The sequence below is a fragment of the Anomaloglossus baeobatrachus genome, chromosome 3 (assembly GCF_048569485.1).
Source record: "Anomaloglossus baeobatrachus isolate aAnoBae1 chromosome 3, aAnoBae1.hap1, whole genome shotgun sequence".
Taxonomy (NCBI): Eukaryota; Metazoa; Chordata; class Amphibia; order Anura; family Aromobatidae; genus Anomaloglossus; species Anomaloglossus baeobatrachus.
Genome location: NC_134355.1, coordinates 608,296,515 through 608,317,971, shown reverse-complemented (window position 1 = coordinate 608,317,971; position 21,457 = coordinate 608,296,515). Strand labels below are relative to the sequence as shown.

The 21,457-nt window shown below is 52.8% G+C and overlaps 1 protein-coding gene across 2 annotated transcripts in view; it reads left to right on the top strand.

Annotated features, from left to right (window-relative positions):
- LOC142296937 (ribonuclease H1-like) overlaps window positions 1–12,995 on the top strand; it is a 169,725-nt gene extending 156,730 nt beyond the window's left edge. For both annotated transcript variants that reach the window (XM_075341081.1, XM_075341082.1), the window contains exon 7: window positions 12,684–12,995. In XM_075341081.1, coding sequence (XP_075197196.1) covers window positions 12,684–12,761 — 78 coding nt within the window. In that variant the 3' untranslated portion in view covers window positions 12,762–12,995. The remainder of the gene's footprint in view (window positions 1–12,683) is intronic.
- The last annotated feature ends 8,462 nt before the right edge of the window (window positions 12,996–21,457 follow it).

The window sequence follows — 21,457 nt, the reverse complement described above, 5'->3', positions numbered from 1 at the left end:
ACAGCCCTCCCCTACGGGGAGGCAACTGCCGCCTGCAGGACTCTTCTACCTAGGCTGGCGTCCGCCGAAGCATAGGTATGCTTCACAAAGCAATTACACTAAAAAGTGTAAGGCCCCTCCCCTTCTGGCTATACACCCCCAGTGGGATCACTGGCTCACCAGTTTTCTGCTTTGTGCGAAGGAGGTCAGACATCCACGCATAGCTCCACTGTTTAGTCAGCAGTAGCTGCTGACTCTATCGGATGGAAGAAAAGAGGGCCCATATGGGGCCCCCAGCATGCTCCCTTCTCACCCCACTTGCGGTTTGTAAGGTTGAGGTACCCATTGCGGGTACGGAGGCTGGAGCCCACATGCTGCTTTCCTTCCCCATCCCCCTGAGGGGCTCTGTGGAAGTGGGATCTTACCGGCCCCCAAACCCTGAGGCCGAGCTCCATCCACAGACCCAGAGACCCTGCTGGAGGAGCTGAGTACAGTCAGGGACAAGGCCCTGCAACGTTCAGGTACTCTGTGTCCCCGCACAGACAGGCCACGCACACTCCAGGCTTGCTGGGTGTGCTAGTGCGCCGGGGGCACTAGCGCTGCGCGCTCGGGTTAGAGTCACTGCAGCTTAGCTGAGTGATTTTATGTCTTGGGAACTACCGCGCCGGCCGCTCCGGGAGCGGCGGCGCCGCTGGGACTTGTAGTGCGCCGGGGACTCGCGCTGCCCGCGCTTTTACGGCGGCAGCGCTCATAAATCTAGTCCCCGGCTTTTGCGGCCTAGCTCTGCTTCGTTCCCGCCCCCACCCTGTCAATCAGGGAAAGGGAGAGACGCTGTTCTATAGCCAGCGCCGAGGGCTGGAGTCTTATTTACATACTCCAGCCCTCTCACTGGGCACAGTGGGGACGCAAGTTTCCCGCTCTTGGTCTCAACACGCCCAGGGCCCGCCCCTCTCCACAGGACGCCGGCAGCCATTCCTGCATGCAGTCTGGCTGGAGAACGGACACAGGCTCTGGGGGACTCAGACAAGGGACTCTGGCGACCACACACCCGCGTTTATGCGGGCGGTAAGCTGCACATAAGTGCTGGCCCCACTAGTGCCACAGTGTTTTCTTCGGCGCTCCATTGGGAGACCCAGACGATTGGGTGTATAGCTACTGCCTCCGGAGGCCACACAAAGCATTACACTAAAAAGTGTAAGGCCCCTCCCCTTCTGGCTATACACCCCCAGTGGGATCACTGGCTCACCAGTTTTCTGCTTTGTGCGAAGGAGGTCAGACATCCATGCATAAGCTCCACTGTTTAGTCAGCAGTAGCAACTGCAACTTTCAGGTACTCTGTGTCCCCGTATGGCAGGCCACGCACACTCCAGGCTTGCTGGGTGTGCTAGTGCGCCGGGGACTGTAGCGCTGTGCGCTGGGCTTATAGTCCCTGCAGTTTACTGGGGGACTTTACGTGTGGGGACCGCCGCGCCGACCGCCCCTGGAGCGGCGGCGCAGCTGCGACTTGTAGTGCGCCGGGGACGCGCCGACCGCGCTTTTACGGCGGCGGCGCTTCTAACTTTAGTCCCCGGCTTTTGCGGCCTAGCGCCGCTTCGTTCCCGCCCCCTCCCTGTCACTCAGGGAAAGGGAGAGACGCTGTTCTATAGCAGCGCCGAGGGCTGGAGCCTTATTTTCTCCAGCCCCCTTCACTAGACACAGTGGGCGCCGGGTTCCCGCTCTTGTCTCGGGCACGCCCTCGGCCCGCCCCTCTCCTCTGGACGCCGGCAGCCATTCCGGCACGCAGAGCGGGAAAACGGAGACAAGCGCTGAGCTACCAGCACAGGATTCCGGCGCCACACACCCGCTTTTGTGCGGGCGGTAAGCGGCAACTATAGTGCTGACCCACTAATGCCGAAGTGTCCTGTTGTACTTTTGTACGGTCGCTATTCAGGATGCAGACCTAGAAACAGCAGCAAAAGATCAGGGGTGCTAAAGCACAGACTCTATATGCTGCTTGTCTTGCATGTGCTGCAGTGTCATGTGTCCTTTATGCTTGTAGGCTGTCTACCCGCCTAGATGGCTAGACAGCGGCAGCAAACAGCAATGGTGCTAAGGCACAAGCTTTCACTGCTGCTTGGATTGCATGTACTGCAGAGTTTATTTTCATGCTTGTACATTCACTGCATGTCGCTATTCTTGGCTAATGCTCCTTGATGACTAGACAACAGCAGCAGAAAAGCAAGGGTGCTAAGGCACAAGCTTTCAATGCTGCTTGGATTGCATGTGCTGCAGTGGTTATTTTCATGATTGTATGCTATACATTCACTGTATGTCGCTTTTCTTGGCTAATGCTCCTGAATAACTAGACAACGGCAGCAGAAAAGCCGAGGTGCCAAGTCACAGGCTTTCTATGCTCCTTGTACTGCATGTGCTGAAGTGTTTATTGTACTTCATGCTTGTATGCTATACATTGCACTGTACGGTCGCTATTCTTGGCTAATGCTCCTAGTTGGCTAGACAGCAACAGCAAAAAAAAAAAAAAAAAAAGCAGGCTTTCTATGCTGCTTGTACTGCATGCGATACTGTTCCAGGACCCCCAGTGTGTGCAATTACTCAACGGGGTCTCTGCTACAGGTGGCCAAAAGAACCACCTGTGATCCCTGTCCAGGGACAGGGACGGAGTTGCAGTTTCCGCTGATATATTGTCTGTGACTATGACTAACTTCTTACAGACTTTGCAGTCCAGACAGACCTTGGGCAATGTTGATTCAATGCCCCTGGCCACCCTGATTTCGAAACAAATCATGGCTCCAGGAGGGTCCCATGCATCCCAGGGTGCAGGCTCTGACACGGACGACAGTCCCAGACGGCCTAAGCGAGCTCCCTAAGAACGGCCCTCGACTTCATCACAGTACTCTCTGTATGATGATGCAGACGTAGCTGTTCAGGACTCTGATCCTGAGACCGCTCTCAATCCGGATACACCGGATGGTGACGCTATAGTGAATAATCTTATAGCGTCCATCAATGGAAGGTTGGGTATTTCTCCCTCAACTCCTCCAGTGGAGGGATCAGCTTCACAGCAGAAGAAATCCCTATTTCGGTATCTCAAGCGTATATTGAGTACTTTTCTGGTCACTCTGACTCCAGAGAAGCAGTCCAGGAACACCACGCTTATCCCGATAAGCGTTTCTCCAACCGTATTGAGGATACGCGTTGTCTCTTCACCCCTGACGTGCTCAAGCGCTCCAAGGGTGGATCCCCCAATCTCCAGGCTTGCGGCTAGATCTATAGTTGCAGTGGAAGATGGGACTTCACTTAAAGATGCCATTGACAGACAGATAGACCTCTGGTTGAAATCTGTCTGTGAAGCTTTCAGTGTGTCGGTTGCTCCGGCATTCGCAGCCGTATGGGCACCCTAACCTATTTGAGCTGGTCTTGCGCAGCTGGTCTTGAGCACATGTACATCTGTGCCGCAGGTGGTGTCCTTAACCTCGCAAGGTCTGCATTGCGACTTACCCTAGTAATGCTGTCCTGGGGGGACAGTCGAGGTTGGTCCTTCCCAGGCTCGGGCAAGTCCCAATTGTCCTCGTCTAAAAGGGCTCAAAAGGCTCAGAGGGGCTCAGATTCCGGCCGGGCTCATTCACGCCCAAGGAAGGCAGCAGGAGGAACCGCTACCAAGGCGATCTCCTCATGTATTTCAGCTCTCTCTCCCCGCATCCGCGGTTGGTGGCAGAATCTCCCGCTTCTGGGTACATTTAGCTGCCACAGGTCACAGACCGGTGGGTGAGAGACATTGTGTCTCACGTGTACAGGATAGAGCTCTGTTCTCGTCCTCCGGCTCGATTCTTCAGAACTTCCTCCCCCCCCCACCGAGCCGATGCTCTTCTGCAGGCAGAAGGAGTGGTAATCCCTGTTCCTCTTCAGGAACAAGACACGGTTTTTTCCTCCAATCTTATTGGGGTGCCAAGAAAGGGTGGCTTTTTCCGCTCCGTTCTGGACCTAAGACTGCTCACCAAGCACGTGAAGGCCAGGCGGTTCCGGATGTAACCCTCCGCTCCGTCATTGCCTCAATGTCTCAAGGAGATTTCCTAGCATCAATAGACATCAGGATGCTTATCTCCACGTGCCGATTGCTCCAGAGCACCAGCGTTTGCTACGTTTCGTTATTGAAGACGAGCATCTTCAGGGCGTACCACTGCCCTTCGGTCTGGCGACAGCCCTACGGGTTTTCACCAAGTTCAGGGCAGCAGTGGGAGCAGTCCTGCACTCTCAGGGTCACTCTGTGATCCTTACTGGACGATCCACTTGTCAAGGCACCCTCTCAAGAGGCATGCCGACACAGCCTGAACGTGGCGCTGGAGACTCTCCAGAGTTTCGGGTGGATCATCAACTTTTCAAGGTTACATCGGGCACCGACCCAATCGCTGACATATCTGGGCATGGAGTTTCACACTCCCTCAGCGATAGTGAAGCTTCCGCTGGACAAGCAGCGTTCACTACAGACGGGGGTGCAGTCTCTCCTTCAAGGCCAGTCACACCCCTTAAGACGCCTCATGCAGAGGCAGTCACTTTCGCGCAGTTTCATCTGCGTCCACTTCAATGGGACATGCTTTGCCAATGGGTTGGGGAGTCGACGTCCCTAGAAAGGAACGTTTCCCTTCTCAGATGGTCAAGGACTCTCTCCAGAGGAGTCCATCCTTCAGATCAATGTTCTGGAAATCTGGGCAGTGCATCTTGCCCTGCAAGCCTTCCAGCAGTGGCTGGAAGGAAAACAGATCCGAATTCAGTCGGACAATTCCACAGCGGGGGCAGACATCGCCCACCAAGGCGGAACACGCATCGCCAAGCCTACCAGGCAATCTGGCGGATTCTGATGTGGGTGGGGGACAGAGCATCCACCATATCCGCAGTTCACATCCCGGGCGTAGAAAATTGGGAAGCAGACTTCCTCAGTCGCCTGGGCATGGACGCAGGGGAATGGCCTCTGCACCCAGTATGGTGTCAGGAAATCTGTAGCCGCTGGAGGATGCCGGACGTCGACCTAATGGCGTCTCGGCACAACAACAAGGTCCCGATTTTTCATGGCGCGGTCTCACGAGCAAAGAGCTCTGGCGGCAGGCGCCCTAGTTCAGGATTGGTCGCAGTTCCAGCTACCCTATGTGTTTCCTACTCTGGCACTGTTGCCCAGAGTGCTACGCAAGCTCAGCTCCGCTTGCCGCCGCGCCACCCTCGTCGTCCCAGACTGACCGAGGAGGTCGTGGTCCCGGATCTGTGGCATCTCACGGTCGGCCAACAGTGGGCACTCTCTGACCGGCCAGACTTACTGTCCCAAGGGCCGTTCTTTCCACTGAATTCTACGGCCCTGATCCGGACTGTGTGGCCATCGAGTCCGAGATCCTAGCGTCTTCAGGATTATCTCAAGACGTCATTGCCACCATGAGACGGGCTAGGAAGCCGACGTCTGCCAAAATCCACCACAAGACGTGGAAGTTATTCTTATCTTGGTGCTCTGCTTAGGGAGTGTCTCCCTGGCCATTTGCATTGTCTCCTTTTTCCCCCCTTCCTGCATCTGGATTGGGAAAAGGTTTGTCGCTCGGCTCCCTTAAAGGACAAGTCGCAGCGCTGTCGGTATTTTTTCAGAAGCGCCTAGTACGACTTCCTCAGGTACGCACGTTCCTGCAGGGGGGTTATCACATTGTCCCTCCGTACAAGAGGCCGTCAGACCCATGGGATCTGCACAGGGTATTAATTACTCTCTAGGAGCCGCCCTTCGAGCCTCTGAGGGTTGTTTTCACTTTCTCGACTTTCACAGAAAGTGGCCTTTCTGGTAGCGGTCACGTCTTTTCGGAGAGTGTCCGAACTAGCAGCGCGGTCATCCAAAGCTCCCTTCCTGGTGTTCACCAAGATAAGGTAGTGCTGCGTCCGATCCCAGAGTTTCTCCCTAAGGTGGTATCCCCTTTTTATCACAATCAGGATATCTCCTTACCTTCCTTTTATCCATTTCATCGATATGTAATGGCTTGCATTGTTGGATCTGGTGTAGAGCACCCAGAATCTACATTCCCGCACGGCGCTCCTGCGCCGCTCGGATGCACTCTTTGTCCTTGTCACTGGTCAGCGCAAGGGATCGCAGGCTGCAACATCCACCCTGGCTCAATGGATCAAGGAACCAATCCTTGAAGCCTACCGTTCTACTGGGCTTCCGGTTCCATCAGGGCTGAAGGCCCATTCTACCAGAGCCGTGGGTGCGTCCTGGGCATTACGGCACCAGGCTACGGCTCAACAGGTGTGCCAGGCAGCTACCTGGTCGAGTCTGCACACTTTCACCAAACATTATCAGGTGCATACCTATGCTTCGGCGGACGCCAGCCTAGGTAGAAGAGTCCTGCAGGCGGCAGTTGCCTCCCCGTAGGGGAAGGCTGTCTTGCAGCTCTAACATGAGGTATTTCTTTACCCACCCAGGGACAGCTTTTGGACGTCCCAATCGTCTGGGTCTCCCAATGGAGCGCCGAAGAAGAAGGGAATTTTGTTACTTACCGTAAATTCCTTTTCTTCTAGCTCCTATTGGGAGACCCAGCACCCGCCCTGTTGTCCTTCGGGATTTTTGGTTGTTTTCGGGTACACATGTTGTTCATGTTGAATGGTTTTCAGTTCTCCGATGTTACTTCGGAGTGAATTTGTTTAAACCAGTTATTGGCTTTCCTCCTTCTTGCTTTTGCACTAAAACTGGTGAGCCAGTGATCCCACTGGGGGTGTATAGCCAGAAGGGGAGGGGCCTTACACTTTTTAGTGTAATGCTTTGTGTGGCCTCCGGAGGCAGTAGCTATACACCCAATCGTCTGGGTCTCCCAATAGGAGCTAGAAGAAAAGGAATTTACGGTAAGTAACAAAATTCCCTTCTTTTGGTGCATTTTTTCCCTGTACCATATATATTTATATTGCACTGTACATTCGCTTCTTGGCTTATACCCTACATTGCTCTGAGGAGACAACAACATGTCATCCGCAAAACGCAAGGGTGCCAAGGCACAGGCGGTATGCACTGCTTGTGCCGCATGTGGGGCTAATCTACCGGCAGGTTCCAATGACCCCCATTGTGTGCAATGTTCAATCCCTGTGCCACTTCGGCAGCCAGAGTCTATGGTAGTAGTGGCCCAGGCAGAGACGCCTGTGAACCCTGCCCCGGTGACGGGGACAGAATTTGCAGTTTTTGCTGATAAGATGTCTGTGACTATGACAAAAATCCTGGAAACCTTGCAATCCAGGCCAGTTTCTCAGACCATGGACACTGCTGTGTCTATGCTCCCCGGTCCCCCTCAGTTGGAACTAATCCGTACTTCAAGGGGGTCCCAGGCATCACAGGCTGAAGACTCTGACTCGGATGACAGTCCCAGGCAGCCTAAGCGGGCTCGCTGGGAAAGACCCTCGCCGTCATCACACTGGTCAGGGTCTCAGCGAGACGAGGCTCTGTATGAGGAGACAGAGATGGGTGATCAGGAATCTAATCCTGACACCGCTCTCAATCTAGATACCCCTGATGGTGACGCTATGGTAAATGACCTTATAGCGGCCATCAATAGACTGTTGGATATTTCTCCCCCAGCCCCTTCAGCAGAGGAGGCAGCTGCACAGCAGGAGAAGTTCCATTTCCGGTATCCTAAGCGTAAATTGAGTACTTTTCTGGACCACTCTGACTTCAGAGAATCAGTCCAGAAACATCATGCTTATCCAGATAAGCGTTTCTCCAAACGTCTTAAGGATACACGTTATCCCTTTCCCCCTGACGTGGTCAAACGCTGGACCCAGTGTCCAAAGGTGGACCCCCCAATCTCCAGGCTTGCGGCTAGATCCATAGTTGCAGTGGAAGATGGGGCTTCACTTAAAGATGCCAATGACAGACAGACGGACCTTTGGTTAAAGTCTGTCTATGAAGCTATCGGCGCGTCGTTTGCTCCAGCATTCGCGGCCGTGTGGGCACTCCAAGCTATTTCAGCTGGCCTGGCACAGGTGGACTCTATCATACGTCCAGCAGTGCCGCGAGTAGCGTCCCTAACCTCGCAAATGTCTGCGTTTGCGACTTACGCTATCAACGCTGTCCTGGACTCTACGAGCCGTACCTCAATGGCGTCTGCCAACTCTGTGGTTTTGCGCAGAGCCTTGTGGTTAAAGGAATGGAAAGCAGATTCTGCTTCCAAGAAATGTTTAACCAGCTTGCCACTGTCTGGAGACAGACTGTTTGGGGAGCAATTGGCTGAGATCATTAAACAGTCCAAAGGTAAGGACTCCTCCTTACCCCTGCCCAGATCGAGCAAACCTCAACAGAGGAAGTGGCAGTCGAGGTTTCGGTCCTTTCGAGGCTCCAGCAAGACCCAATTCTCCTCGTCCAAAGGGACTCAGAAGGAGCAAAGGAGCTCAGATTCCTGGCGGGCTCATTCACGCCCCAAGAAAGCAACCGGAGGAACCGCTTCCAAGGCGGCTGCCTCATGACTTTCGGCCTCATCCCTCCGCATCCTCGGTCGGTGGCAGGCTCTCCCGCTTTTGCGACATTTGGCTGCCACAGGTCAAAGACCGGTGGGTAGCAGACATTTTGTCTCACGGGTACAGGATAGAATTCAGTTCTCATCCTCCGCCTCGGTTCTTCAGAACCTCCCCACATCCCGACCGAGCAAATGCCCTTCTGCAGGCGGTGTGCTCACTAAGAGCAGAAGGAGTGGTGATCCCTGTTCCTCTGCAGGAACAAGGAAAAGGTTTTTACTCCAATCTCTTCGTGGTTCCAAAAAAGGACGGCTCGTTCCGTCCTGTTCTGGACCTAAAGCTGCTCAACAAGCATGTGAACGCCAGGCGGTTCCGGATGGAATCCCTCCGCTCCGTCATTGCCTCAATGTCTCAAGGAGATTTCCTTGCATCAATAGACATCAAAGATGCTTATCTCCACGTGCCGATTGCTACAGAGCACCAACGTTTTTTTACGTTTCGTGATAGGAGACGACCATCTCCAGTTCGTAGCTCTGCCATTTGGTCTGGCGACAGCCCCACGGGTTTTCACCAAGGTCATGGCGGCAGTGGTAGCAGTCTTGCATTCTCAGGGACATTCGGTGATTCCTTACTTAGACGATCTACTTGTCAAAGCACCCTCTCAAGAGGCATGCCAACACAGCCTGAATGTTGCGCTGGAGACTCTCCAGACTTTCGGGTGGATCATCAACTTTTCAAAGTCAAACCTGGCACCGACTCAATCACTAACGTATCTTGGCATGGAGTTTCATACTCTCTCAGCGATAGTGAAGCTTCCGCTGGACAAGCAGCGGTCACTACAGACAGGGGTGCAGTCTCTCCTTCAGGGTCAGTCGCACCCCTTAAGGCGCCTCATGCACTTCCTAGGGAAGATGGTGGCAGCAATGGAGGCAGTCCCGTTCGCGCAGTTTCATCTGCGCCCACTTCAATGGGACATTCTCCGCCAATGGGACGGGAAGACAACTTCCCTAGACAGGACAGTCTCCCTTTCTCAGATGACCAAGGACTCTCTGCAATGGTGGCTTCTTCCCACCTCATTATCACAGGGAAGATCATTCCTGCCCCCATCCTGGGCAGTGGTCACGACAGACGCGAGTCTGTCAGGGTGGGGAGCAGTTTTTCTCCACCACAGGGCTCAAGGGACGTGGACTCGGCAGGAGTCCACCCTTCAGATCAATGTTCTGGAGATCAGGGCAGTGTATCTTGCCCTATTAGCCTTCCAGCAGTGGCTGGAAGGAAAGCAGATCCGAATTCAGTCGGACAACTCCACAGCGGTGGCATACATCAACCACCAAGGAGGGACACGCAGTCGGCAAGCCTTCCGGGAAGTCAGGCGGATTCTGATGTGGGTAGAGGAAAGAGCATCCACCATATCAGCAGTTCACATCCCGGGCATAGAAAACTGGGAAGCAGACTTCCTCAGTCGCCAGGGCATGGACGCAGGGGAATGGTCCCTTCACCCGGACGTGTTTCAGGAAATCTGCCGCCGCTGGGGGGTGCCGGACGTCGACCTAATGGCGTCTCGGCACAACAACAAGGTCCCGACCTTCATAGCGCGGTCTCGCGATCAAAGAGCTCTGGCGGCAGACGCCTTAGTGCAAGATTGGTCGCAGTTCCGACTCCCTTATGTGTTTCCACCTCTGGCACTCTTGCCCAGAGTGTTACGCAAGATCAGATCCGATTGCGGCCGCGTCATACTCGTCGCCCCAGACTGGCCGAGGAGGTCGTGGTACCCGGATCTGTGGCATCTCACGGTCGGCCAACCGTGGGCACTACCAGACCGTCCAGACTTACTGTCCCAAGGGCCGTTTTTCCATCGGAATTCTGCGGCCCTGAACCTGACTGTGTGGCCATTGAGTCCTGGATCCTAGCGTCTTCAGGATTATCCCAAGGGGTCGTGGCCACCATGAGACAGGCTAGGAAGTCCACTTCTGCTAAGATCTACCACAGAACGTGGAAGATTTTCTTATCCTGGTGCTCTGCACAAGGAGTATCTCCCTGGCCATTCGCGTTACCTGTCTTTCTTTCCTTCCTGCAATCTGGGTTGGAAAAGGGCTTGTCGCTCAGCTCCCTTAAAGGGCAAGTCTCGGCACTATCCGTGTTTTTTCAGAAGCGTCTAGCACGACTTTCTCAGGTGCGCACGTTCCTGCAGGGGGTTTGTCATATCGTACCTCCGTACAGGCGGCCGTTAGATCCGTGGGATCTAAACAAGGTCCTTGTTGCTCTCCAGAAGCCGCCCTTCGAGCCTCTGAGGGATGTGTCACTTTCTCGACTCTCACAGAAAGTGGCCTTTCTGGTAGCGGTCACGTCTCTTCGGAGAGTGTCCGAACTAGCGGCGCTGTCATCCAAGGCTCCTTTCCTGGTGTTCCACCAGGACAAGGTAGTGCTGCGCCCCATTCAGGAGTTTCTCCCTAAGGTGGTATCCTCTTTTCATCTTAATCAGGATATCTCCTTGCCTTCCTTTTATCCGCATGCAGTTCATCGGTATGAAAAGGATTTACATTTGTTGGATCTGGTGAGAGCACTCAGAATCTACATTTCCCGTACGGCGCCCCTGCGCCGCTCGGATGCACTCTTTGTCCTTGTCGCTGGTAAGCGCAAAGGGTCGCAGGCTTCCAAAGCCACCCTGGCTCGATGGATCAAAGAACCAATTCTTGAAGCCTACCGTTCTGCTGGGCTTCCGGTTCCATCAGGGCTGAAGGCCCATTCTACCAGAGCCGTGGGTGCGTCCTGGGCATTACGACACCAGGCTACGGCTCAACAGGTGTGCCAGGCAGCTACCTGGTCGAGTCTGCACACTTTCACCAAACATTATCAGGTGCATACCTATGCTTCGGCGGACGCCAGCCTAGGTAGAAGAGTCCTGCAGGCGGCAGTTGCCTCCCCGTAGGGGAGGGCTGTCTTTGCAGCTCTAACATGAGGTATTTCTTTACCCACCCAGGGACAGCTTTTGGACGTCCCAATCGTCTGGGTCTCCCAATGGAGCGCCGAAGAAGAAGGGAATTTTGTTACTTACCGTAAATTCCTTTTCTTCTAGCTCCTATTGGGAGACCCAGCACCCGCCCTGTTGTCCTTCGGGATTTTTGGTTGTTTTTCGGGTACACATGTTGTTCATGTTGAATGGTTTTCAGTTCTCCGATGTTACTTCGGAGTGAATTTGTTTAAACCAGTTATTGGCTTTCCTCCTTCTTGCTTTTGCACTAAAACTGGTGAGCCAGTGATCCCACTGGGGGTGTATAGCCAGAAGGGGAGGGGCCTTACACTTTTTAGTGTAATTGCTTTGTGTGGCCTCCGGAGGCAGTGCTATACACCAATCGTCTGGGTCTCCCAATAGGAGCTAGAAGAAAAGGAATTTACGGTAAGTAACAAAATTCCCTTCTTTGTAGATTGGGAATTGAGGAAAGGACGGATTCTGGAAATATTTTTGAGTTGACGGCAGGAGGTGGTGAGAGGGTACCTGCCTATAGTTCTTTAGTCCCAGTAAAAAAGAAAAATTAAAATTAAATCGTCACAGAGAACCCCTTCACGACCTGTGACGTATATTTACATCACAGGTTGTGTTTCTGCCTTTGATGCGGGTTCACACGCTGAGCCTGCTTGTTTTCCTGCAAATATCAGCTGATCTGATCATGCGGTGACCAGTCGCTAGCCCCTATATAATATATGAAATAAACAATATAGGTTTGGTATCTGCATACTTGTAATGACTCGGACTGAAGTGGACCTGGTCAGAATTAGGAGATAATGGCCCTAAAGTGATCCCGACCAGTTTATTTGCAGTGCTTACAAGCTCAATAGTAAAATAGTAAAAAAAAAACTTGGGGAAGCACTGCATGTTCGGCCGCTGCTGCTAAACTTCAGAGTGGTCAGTTTCTTGAGTAACAAGTTGTAAAGAAAAGCGATAATACCTCAAGAGCAGCTAAACATTTTAATAAGCAATAAACAGCAAAAATGCTTGTTTTCACAAGCACTAGCCAACAATACCTGTGAAGATGGGAATAACCCCTTAATGTTAGAAGTATGCACCTGTAAATGTGTGAACTTTTATTATATTTTTTTATAGATATACAAATTGCAATATTTTCTGCCTTAAAAAAAAAAAAAGGCAGAGCTGTGTTTTTGCCTGAATGTGTCTGATTTTGTCCCTTTCCAGGCTGCATTATATAGTGGAGATAATCAACATTTCTTCTATTTTTTTTTTTTTGCAGACACATGTGCCCGGACACCGTGGAAATAAAGGAAATGAAGTGGCAGACTACCTGGCAAGGAGTGGAGCTAGAAAATAAGATGCAGGCATTCATCTCATGCACTACAAGCGCTGAGATTTTCTCTTTTGTTGCCTTTTTTGAAAGTTGATTATATAAAATACTACTAATGCCATGTTGAAGGCTCATATAAAGTTGCATGGTTCACAAGCATTTGTATTTACAACAATTGCATTTCAGGGAAGAAAAAATCCAATGCAAGTTATATTTTTCTCATGTTGTCTATAACACTGACTTTAATAAATGTTACAGTTCAAAGCACATGATTTATGATCTCTTTACTGTACAATATGGCTCCTCTGTAAAATAAAAATGGTGATATCAAGGTTGCGAAATTTGGGGAAATCACAAATGGGATTTCTCAGGGTCACAGAGACGGATTTCAAATTGGTCTGCGCAGATATAAATGAATCAGACAATGAGACGTGTTCACTGCTTGAACAGAAGTAGCTTCTGACCCGTGTATTAAAAAATCTTGTGATTATACAATACAACATTCGACTTCGACCTTGGAGCAAAAACAAGGAGTCAACATCCCACATGGTGTGAACCAACTGATTATGAATTCTCTCAGTATGTTATGAATACCTCTTTGTTCATTGTTCATTTTGGCTTCATTATCTTTGTTAACACACACATCTTAAAATCATCTTATGGCGTCTATGCGATTGTCATATAGACACAGATAATTATGCAACAACATCTATACTTTGATTATTTACACACACAGATCATCTTATTACATCTGGACAAACGGTCTATAGCCCAGGCCTACCCTCACAATATCATGGGGGGAAAAACACTTGTGAAAGATTAGAGGATGACTCAAGGGGTCAGTAAAGCACGGCAGTCCATGTGTACTGAGGGCCAATACGTCCGACCAATGAAAACTGAACAAATAACTTGAACAAAGCAATACAATTTGTAGCACGGTGGCTCAGTGGTTAGCACTGATGCTTTGAAGCGCTGGGTCCTAGGTTCAAATACCACCAGGGACACCATCTGCAAGGAGTTTATATTTTCTCCCCATGTTTGTGTGGGTTTCCTCTGGTTTCTTCACACTCCAAAAACATACTGATAAGGAATGTAGATTAGGAGCCCCAGTGGGATGAGTGATACTGATGTATGTAAAGCGCTGCGGAAATAATGGTGCTATAAAAGTAAGTAGAATAAATTGGTAGACAGGTGGACATTTTACCACTGTATAGCAGTTTCAGATGGTGAAAGTATAAAAAGAAAAAGCCAGCTATTGGTTTTACAATCACATTTGTTTACATCAAAAAATGTCTAATATATGCTTCAAAATACAACCAGTCATATACAGTTAGGTCCAGAAATATTTGGACAGTGACACAAGTTTTGTTTTCTTCGGCGCTCCATTGGGAGACCCAGACGATTGGGTGTATAGCTACTGCCTCCGGAGGCCACACAAAGTATTACACTAAAAAGTGTAAGGCCCCTCCCCTTCTGCCTATACACCCCCCGTGGGATCACGGGCTGCTTCAGTTTTATGCTTTGTGCGAAGGAGGTCAGACATCCACGCATAGCTCCACTGTTTAGTCAGCAGTAGCTGCTGACTATATCGGATGGAAGAAAAGAGGGCCCATACTAGGGCCCCCAGCATGCTCCCTTCTCACCCCACTTTTGTCGGGTGTTTGTTAAGGTTGAGGTACCCATTGCGGGTACGGAGGCTGGAGCCCACATGCTGTTTTCTTCGGCGCTCCATTGGGAGACCCAGACGATTGGGTGTATAGCTACTGCCTCCGGAGGCCACACAAAGCATTACACTAAAAAGTGTAAGGCCCCTCCCCTTCTAGCTATACACCCCCAGTGGGATCACTGGCTCACCAGTTTTCTGCTTTGTGCGAAGGAGGTCAGACATCCACGCATAGCTCCACTGTTTAGTCAGCAGTAGCTGCTGACTATATCGGATGGAAGAAAAGAGGGCCCATATAGGGCCCCCAGCATGCTCCCTTCTCACCCCGCTTGTGGTTTGTAAGGTTGAGGTACCTATTGCTGGTACGGCGGCTGGAGCCCACATGCTGTTTTCCTTCCACATCCCCCTGAGGGGCTCTGAGGAAGTGGGATCTTACCGGCCCCAAAGCCCTGAGGCCGGGCTCCATCCACAGACCCATTGAACCTGCTGGATACGGAGCTGGGTACCGTTCAGGGACATGGCCCTGCACCATTCAGGTACTCTGTGTCCCCGTACACACAGGCACAGCACACTCCAGACTTGCTGGGTGTGCTAGTGCGCCGGGGACAGTAAAGGGTTACAGTCACTGCAGCCTAGCTGAGTGACTTTATGTATGGGGAACTACCGCGCCGGACGCTCCGGGAGCGGCGGCGCGGCTGGGACTTGTAGTGCGCCGGGGACTTAGCGCCGACCGCGCTTTTACGGCGGCGGCGCTTATAAATCCAGTCCCCGGCTTTTGCGGCCTAGCTCCGCTTCGTTCCCGCCCCCACCCTGTCAATCAGGGTAGGGGAGAGACGCTGTACAATCAGCAGCGCCGAGGGCTGGAGCCTTATTTACATGCTCCAGCCCTCTCACTGGACACTGTGGGACGCCGGTTTCCCGCTCTGACTTGGGGGCACGCCCACGGCCCGCCCCTACTCACACGAGCTGGAGAAGGACGCCGGCAGCCATTCCTGCAATCCGAGCTGAGAGATCGGACTCTGGGCAACCAGGCACAGGACTAGGGCGACCACACACCCGCTTATAGGCGGGCGGTAAGCGGCACCTGAAGTGCTGACCCCACTAAATACCGCAGTTGTCCATTTGTATTTTCTTCGGCGCTCTATTGGGAGACCCAGACGATTGGGTGTATAGCACTGCCTCCGGAGGCCACACAAAGCAATTACACTAAAAAGTGTAAGGCCCCTCCCCTTCTGGCTATACACCCCCAGTGGGATCACTGGCTCACCAGTTTTTCTGCTTTGTGCGAAGGAGGTCAGACATCCACGCATAGCTCCACTGTTTGTAGTCAGCAGTAGCTGCTGGCTATATCGGATGGAAGAAAAGAGGGCCCATATGGGGCCCCCAGCATGCTCCCTTCTCACCCGCGGTGGTGCTTGTAAGGTTGAGGTACCTATTGCTGGTACAGAGGCTGGAGCCCACATGCTGTTTTCCTTCCACATCCCCTGGAGGGCTCTGTGGAAGTGGGATCTTACCGGCCCCCAAGCCCTGGGGCCGGGCTCCATCCACAGACCCAGAGAACCTGCTGGATTTGGAGCGGGAGTGCCGTTCAGGGACAAGGCCCTGCAACTTTCAGGTACTCTGTGTCCCCGGCAGGCACGGACACTCTCAAGGCTTGCTGAGCGTTATAGTGCGCCGGGGACAGTAGCGCTGTGCGCTGGGGTTAGGTCACTGCAGCTTTGCTGAGTGACGTTACATGTTGGGAACTACTGCGCCGACCGCTCCTGGAGCGGCGGCGCAGCTGCGACTTGTGGTGCGCCGGGGACTTTGCGCCGACCGCGCTTTTACGGCGGCGGCGCTTCTAACTTTAGCCCCCGGCTTCTGCGGCCTAGCGCCGCTTCGTTCCCGCCCCCACCCTGTCAATCAGGGTAGGGGAGAGACGCTGCTCAATAGGCAGCGCCGAGGGCTGGAGCTTTATTTACATGCTCCAGCCCTCTCACTAGGCACAGGGGGAAGCAGGCTTCCCGCTCTTCGTCTGTATACGCCCAGGGCCCGCCCCCCCTCTCCACAAGGACGCCGGCAGCCATTACACATGCGGTCTGGCTGGGGAAAGGCAGCAGGCTCTGGGAGACCCAGACTAAAGGGATTTCGGCGCCCACACACCGCTCCTAAGCGGGCGGTAAGCAGCACTTTAGTGCTGGCCCCACTAGTGCCTCAGTGTTATATTAGTGTACTTTTTTCTTGGTACCATATATATATATATAGTTGCACTGTAAGGTCGCTTCTTGGCTGGACACCCTGTACTGCTCTGAGGAGGCAGCAACATGTCATCCGCAAAACGCAAGGGTGCCAAGGCACAGGCTGTGTACACTGTTTGTACTGCATGTGGGGCTAATCTACCAGCAGGCTCCAACGACTCTCATTGTGTGCAATGTTCAGTCCCAGTGGCACTTCGTCAGCCAGAGCCTATTGTGGTGGTAGCGCAGGCAGAGACGCCTGTGAACCCTGCCCCGGTGACGGGGACAGACTTTGCAGTTTTTGCTGATAAAATGTCTGTGACTATGACAAAAATCCTGGAGACCTTGCAGGCCAGGCCAGTTACTCAGACCATGGACACTGCTGTGTCTATGCTCTCCGGTCCCCCTCAGTTGGAACTAATCCGTGCTCCAAGGGGGTCTCAAGCATCACAGGCTGAAGTCTCTGACTCAGATGACAGTCCCAGGCAGCCTAAGCGAGCTCGCTGGGAAAGACCCTCCACGTCATCACACTGCTCAGGGTCTCAACGAGAAGAGTCTCTCTGTGATGAGACTGAGGACGGTGATCAGGATTCTAATCCTGAGGCCCCTCTCAATCTGGATGCCCCTGATGGTGACGCCATGGTTAATGACCTTATATCGGCAATTAATAGACTGTTGGATATTTCTCCCCCAGCCCCTTCTGCAGAGGAGGCAGCTGCACAGCAGGAGAAGTTCCATTTCCTGTATCCCAAGCGTAAATTAAGTGCTTTTTTGGACCACTCTGACTTCAGCGAATCGATCCAGAAACACGACGCTCATCCAGACAAGCGTTTCTCTAAACGTTGTAAGGATACCCGTTATCCTTTTCCCTCTGAGGTGGCCAAACGCTGGACCCAGTGTCCAAAGGTGGATCCCCCAATTTCCAAGCTTGCGGCTAGATCCATAGTCGCAGTAGAGGATGGCGCTTCACTTAAAGATGCCAACGACAGACAGATGGACCTTTGGTTGAAATCTGTCTATGAAGCTATCGGCGCGTCGTTTGCTCCAGCATTCGCGGCCGTGTGGGCACTCCAAGCTATTTCAGCTGGTTTAGCACAGGTGGATGCTATCATACATCCAGCAGTGCCGCAAGTGGCGTCCCTAACTTCGCAAATGTCTGCGTTTGCGACCTATGCTATCAATGCTGTCCTAGAATCTACGAGCCGTACCGCTATGGCGTCCGCCAATTCTGTGGTTTTGCGCAGAGCCTTGTGGTTAAAGGACTGGAAAGCAGATGCTGGTTCCAAAAAATGCTTAACCAGCTTGCCATTATCTAGAAACAGACTGTTTGGGGAGCCATTGGCTGAAATCATAAAACAGTCCAAGGGTAAGGACTCTTCCTTACCACAGCCCAGAGCAAGTAAACCTCAACAGAAAAAGTGGCAGTCGAGGTTTCGGTCCTTTCGAGGCTCGGGCAAGGCCCAATTCTCCTCGTCCAAAAGGACTCAGAAAGAACAAGGGAGCTCAGATTCCTGGCGGGCTCACTCACGCCCCAGGAAAGCAAATGGAGGAACCGCTTCCAAGGCGGCTACCTCATGACTTTCGGCCTCCTCCCTCCGCATCCTCGGTCGGTGGCAGGCTCTCCCGCTTTTGCGACATTTGGCTGTCACAGGTCAAAGACCGGTGGGTAACAGACATTTTGTCTCGCGGGTACAGAATCGAGTTCAGTTCTCGGCCTCCACTTCGGTTCTTCAGAACCTCCCCACACCCCAACCGAGCAGATGCCCTGCTGCAGGCGGTGGACTCTCTAAGAGCAGAAGGAGTCGTGATCCCTGTCCCCCCTCAGGAACGGGGGCGAGGATTTTACTCCAATCTTTTTGTGGTTCCAAAAAAGGACGGCTCCTTCCGTCCTGTTCTGGACCTAAAACTGCTCAACAAGCATGTGAACGCCAGGCGGTTCCGGATGGAATCCCTCCGCTCAGTCATTGCCTCAATGTCTCAAGGAGATTTCCTAGCATCAATAGACATCAAAGATGCTTATCTCCACGTGCCGATTGCTACAGAGCACCAACGCTTTCTACGCTTCGTGATAGGAGACGACCATCTTCAGTTCGTAGCTCTGCCATTTGGTCTGGCGACAGCCCCTCGGGTGTTCACCAAGATCATGGCGGCAGTGGTAGCAGTCTTGCACTCTCACGGACACTCTGTGATCCCTTACTTGGACGATCTACTGGTCAAGGCACCCTCTCAAGAGGCATGCCAACTCAGCCTGAATGTTGCACTGGAGACTCTCCAGGCGTTCGGGTGGATCATCAACTTCCCAAAGTCAAATCTGTCACCGACCCAATCACTAACGTATCTTGGCATGGAGTTTCATACTCTCTCAGCGATAGTGAAGCTTCCGCTGGACAAGCAGCGGTCTCTACAAACTGGGGTGCAGGCTCTCCTTCAAAGTCAGTCGCACTCCTTAAGACGCCTCATGCACTTCCTCGGGAAGATGGTGGCGGCAATGGAGGCGGTTCCGTTTGCGCAGTTTCATCTGCGTCCACTTCAATGGGACATTCTCCGCCAATGGGACGGGAAGTCAACATCCCTGGACAGGAAAGTCTCCCTTTCCCAGACGGCCAAAGACTCTCTGCAGTGGTGGCTTCTTCCCACCTCATTATCACAGGGAAGATCCTTCCTACCACCGTCTTGGGCGGTGGTCACGACAGACGCGAGTCTGTCAGGGTGGGGAGCAGTCTTTCTCCACCACAGGGCTCAGGGTACGTGGACTCAGCAGGAGTCCACCCTTCAGATCAATGTTCTGGAAATCAGAGCAGTGTATCTTGCCCTACTAGCCTTCCAGCAGTGGCTGGAAGGAAGGCAGATCCGAATTCAGTCGGACAACTCCACAGCGGTGGCATACATCAACCACCAAGGGGGGACACGCAGTCGGCAAGCCTTCCAGGAAGTCCGGCGGATTCTGATGTGGGTGGAAGCCACAGCCTCCACCACATCCGCAGTTCACATCCCCGGCGTAGAAAACTGGGAAGCAGACTTCCTCAGTCGCCAGGGCATGGACGCAGGGGAATGGTCCCTTCACCCAGACGTGTTTCAGGAAATCTGTCGCCGCTGGGGGGTGCCGGACGTCGACCTAATGGCGTCACGGCACAACAACAAGGTCCCAACCTTCATGGCACGGTCTCGCGATCAAAGAGCGCTGGCGGCAGACGCCCTAGTGCAAGATTGGTCGCAGTTCCGGCTCCCTTATGTGTTTCCACCTCTGGCACTCTTGCCCAGAGTGCTACGCAAGATCAGATCCGATTGCAGCCGCGTCATACTTGTCGCCCCAGACTGGCCGAGGAGGGCGTGGTATCCGGATCTGTGGCAGCTCACGGTCGGCCAACCGTGGGCACTCCCAGACCGACCAGACTTACTGTCCCAAGGGCCGTTTTTCCATCGGAATTCTGCGGCCCTGAACCTGACTGTGTGGCCATTGAGTCCTGGATCCTAGCGTCTTCAGGATTGTCCCAAGGGGTCGTTGCCACCATGAGACAGGCTAGGAAGCCCACGTCCGCTAAGATCTACCACAGAACGTGGAGGATATTCTTATCCTGGTGCTCTGCTCAGGGAGTGTCTCCCTGGCCTTTTGCATTGCCTACCTTTCTTTCTTTCCTGCAATCTGGGTTAGAAAAAGGTTTGTCGCTCGGCTCCCTTAAAGGTCAGGTCTCGGCGCTATCCGTCTTTTTTCAGAGGCGTTTGGCACGCCTTCCTAAGGTGCGCACGTTCCTACAGGGGGTTTGCCATATCGTACCCCCGTACAAGCGGCCGTTAGATCCATGGGATCTGAACAGGGTACTAGTTGCCCTCCAGAAGCCGCCCTTCGAGCCTCTGAGGGAGGTTTCACTTTCTAGACTATCACAGAAAGTGGCTTTTCTGGTAGCGATCACATCTCTTCGGAGAGTGTCTGAGCTGGCAGCACTATCATCCAAGGCTCCCTTCCTGGTCTTCCACCAGGACAAGGTTGTGCTGCGCCCCATTCAGGAGTTTCTCCCGAAGGTGGTATCCTCTTTTCATCTTAATCAGGATATCTCTTTGCCTTCGTTTTGTCCTCATGCGGTTCATCGGTATGAGAAGGATTTACATTTGTTAGATCTGGTGAGAGCACTCAGAATCTACATTTCCCGCACGGCGCCCTTGCGCCGTTCGGATGCACTCTTTGTCCTTGTCGCTGGTAAGCGCAAAGGGTCGCAGGCTTCTAAGGCCACCCTGGCTCGATGGATCAAAGAACCAATTCTTGAAGCCTACCGTTCTGCTGGGCTTCCGGTTCCATCAGGGCTGAAGGCCCATTCTACCAGAGCCGTGGGTGCATCCTGGGCATTACGACACCAGGCTACGGCTCAACAGGTGTGCCAGGCAGCTACCTGGTCGAGTCTGCACACTTTCACCAAACATTATCAGGTGCATACCTATGCTTCGGCGGACGCCAGCCTAGGTAGAAGAGTCCTGCAGGCGGCAGTTGCCTCCCCATAGGGGAGGGCTGTCTTGCAGCTCTAACATGAGGTATTTCTTTACCCACCCAGGGACAGCTTTTGGACGTCCCAATCGTCTGGGTCTCCCAATAGAGCGCCGAAGAAGGGAATTTTGTTACTTACCGTAAATTCCTTTTCTTCTAGCTCTTATTGGGAGACCCAGCACCCGCCCTGTTGTCCTTCGGGATTTTTGGTTTGTTTGCGGGTACACATGTTGTTCATGTTGAACGGTTTTCAGTTCTCCGATGTTACTCGGAGAGAATTTGTTTAAACCAGTTATTGGCTTTCCTCCTTCTTGCTTTTGCACTAAAACTGGTGAGCCAGTGATCCCACTGGGGGTGTATAGCCAGA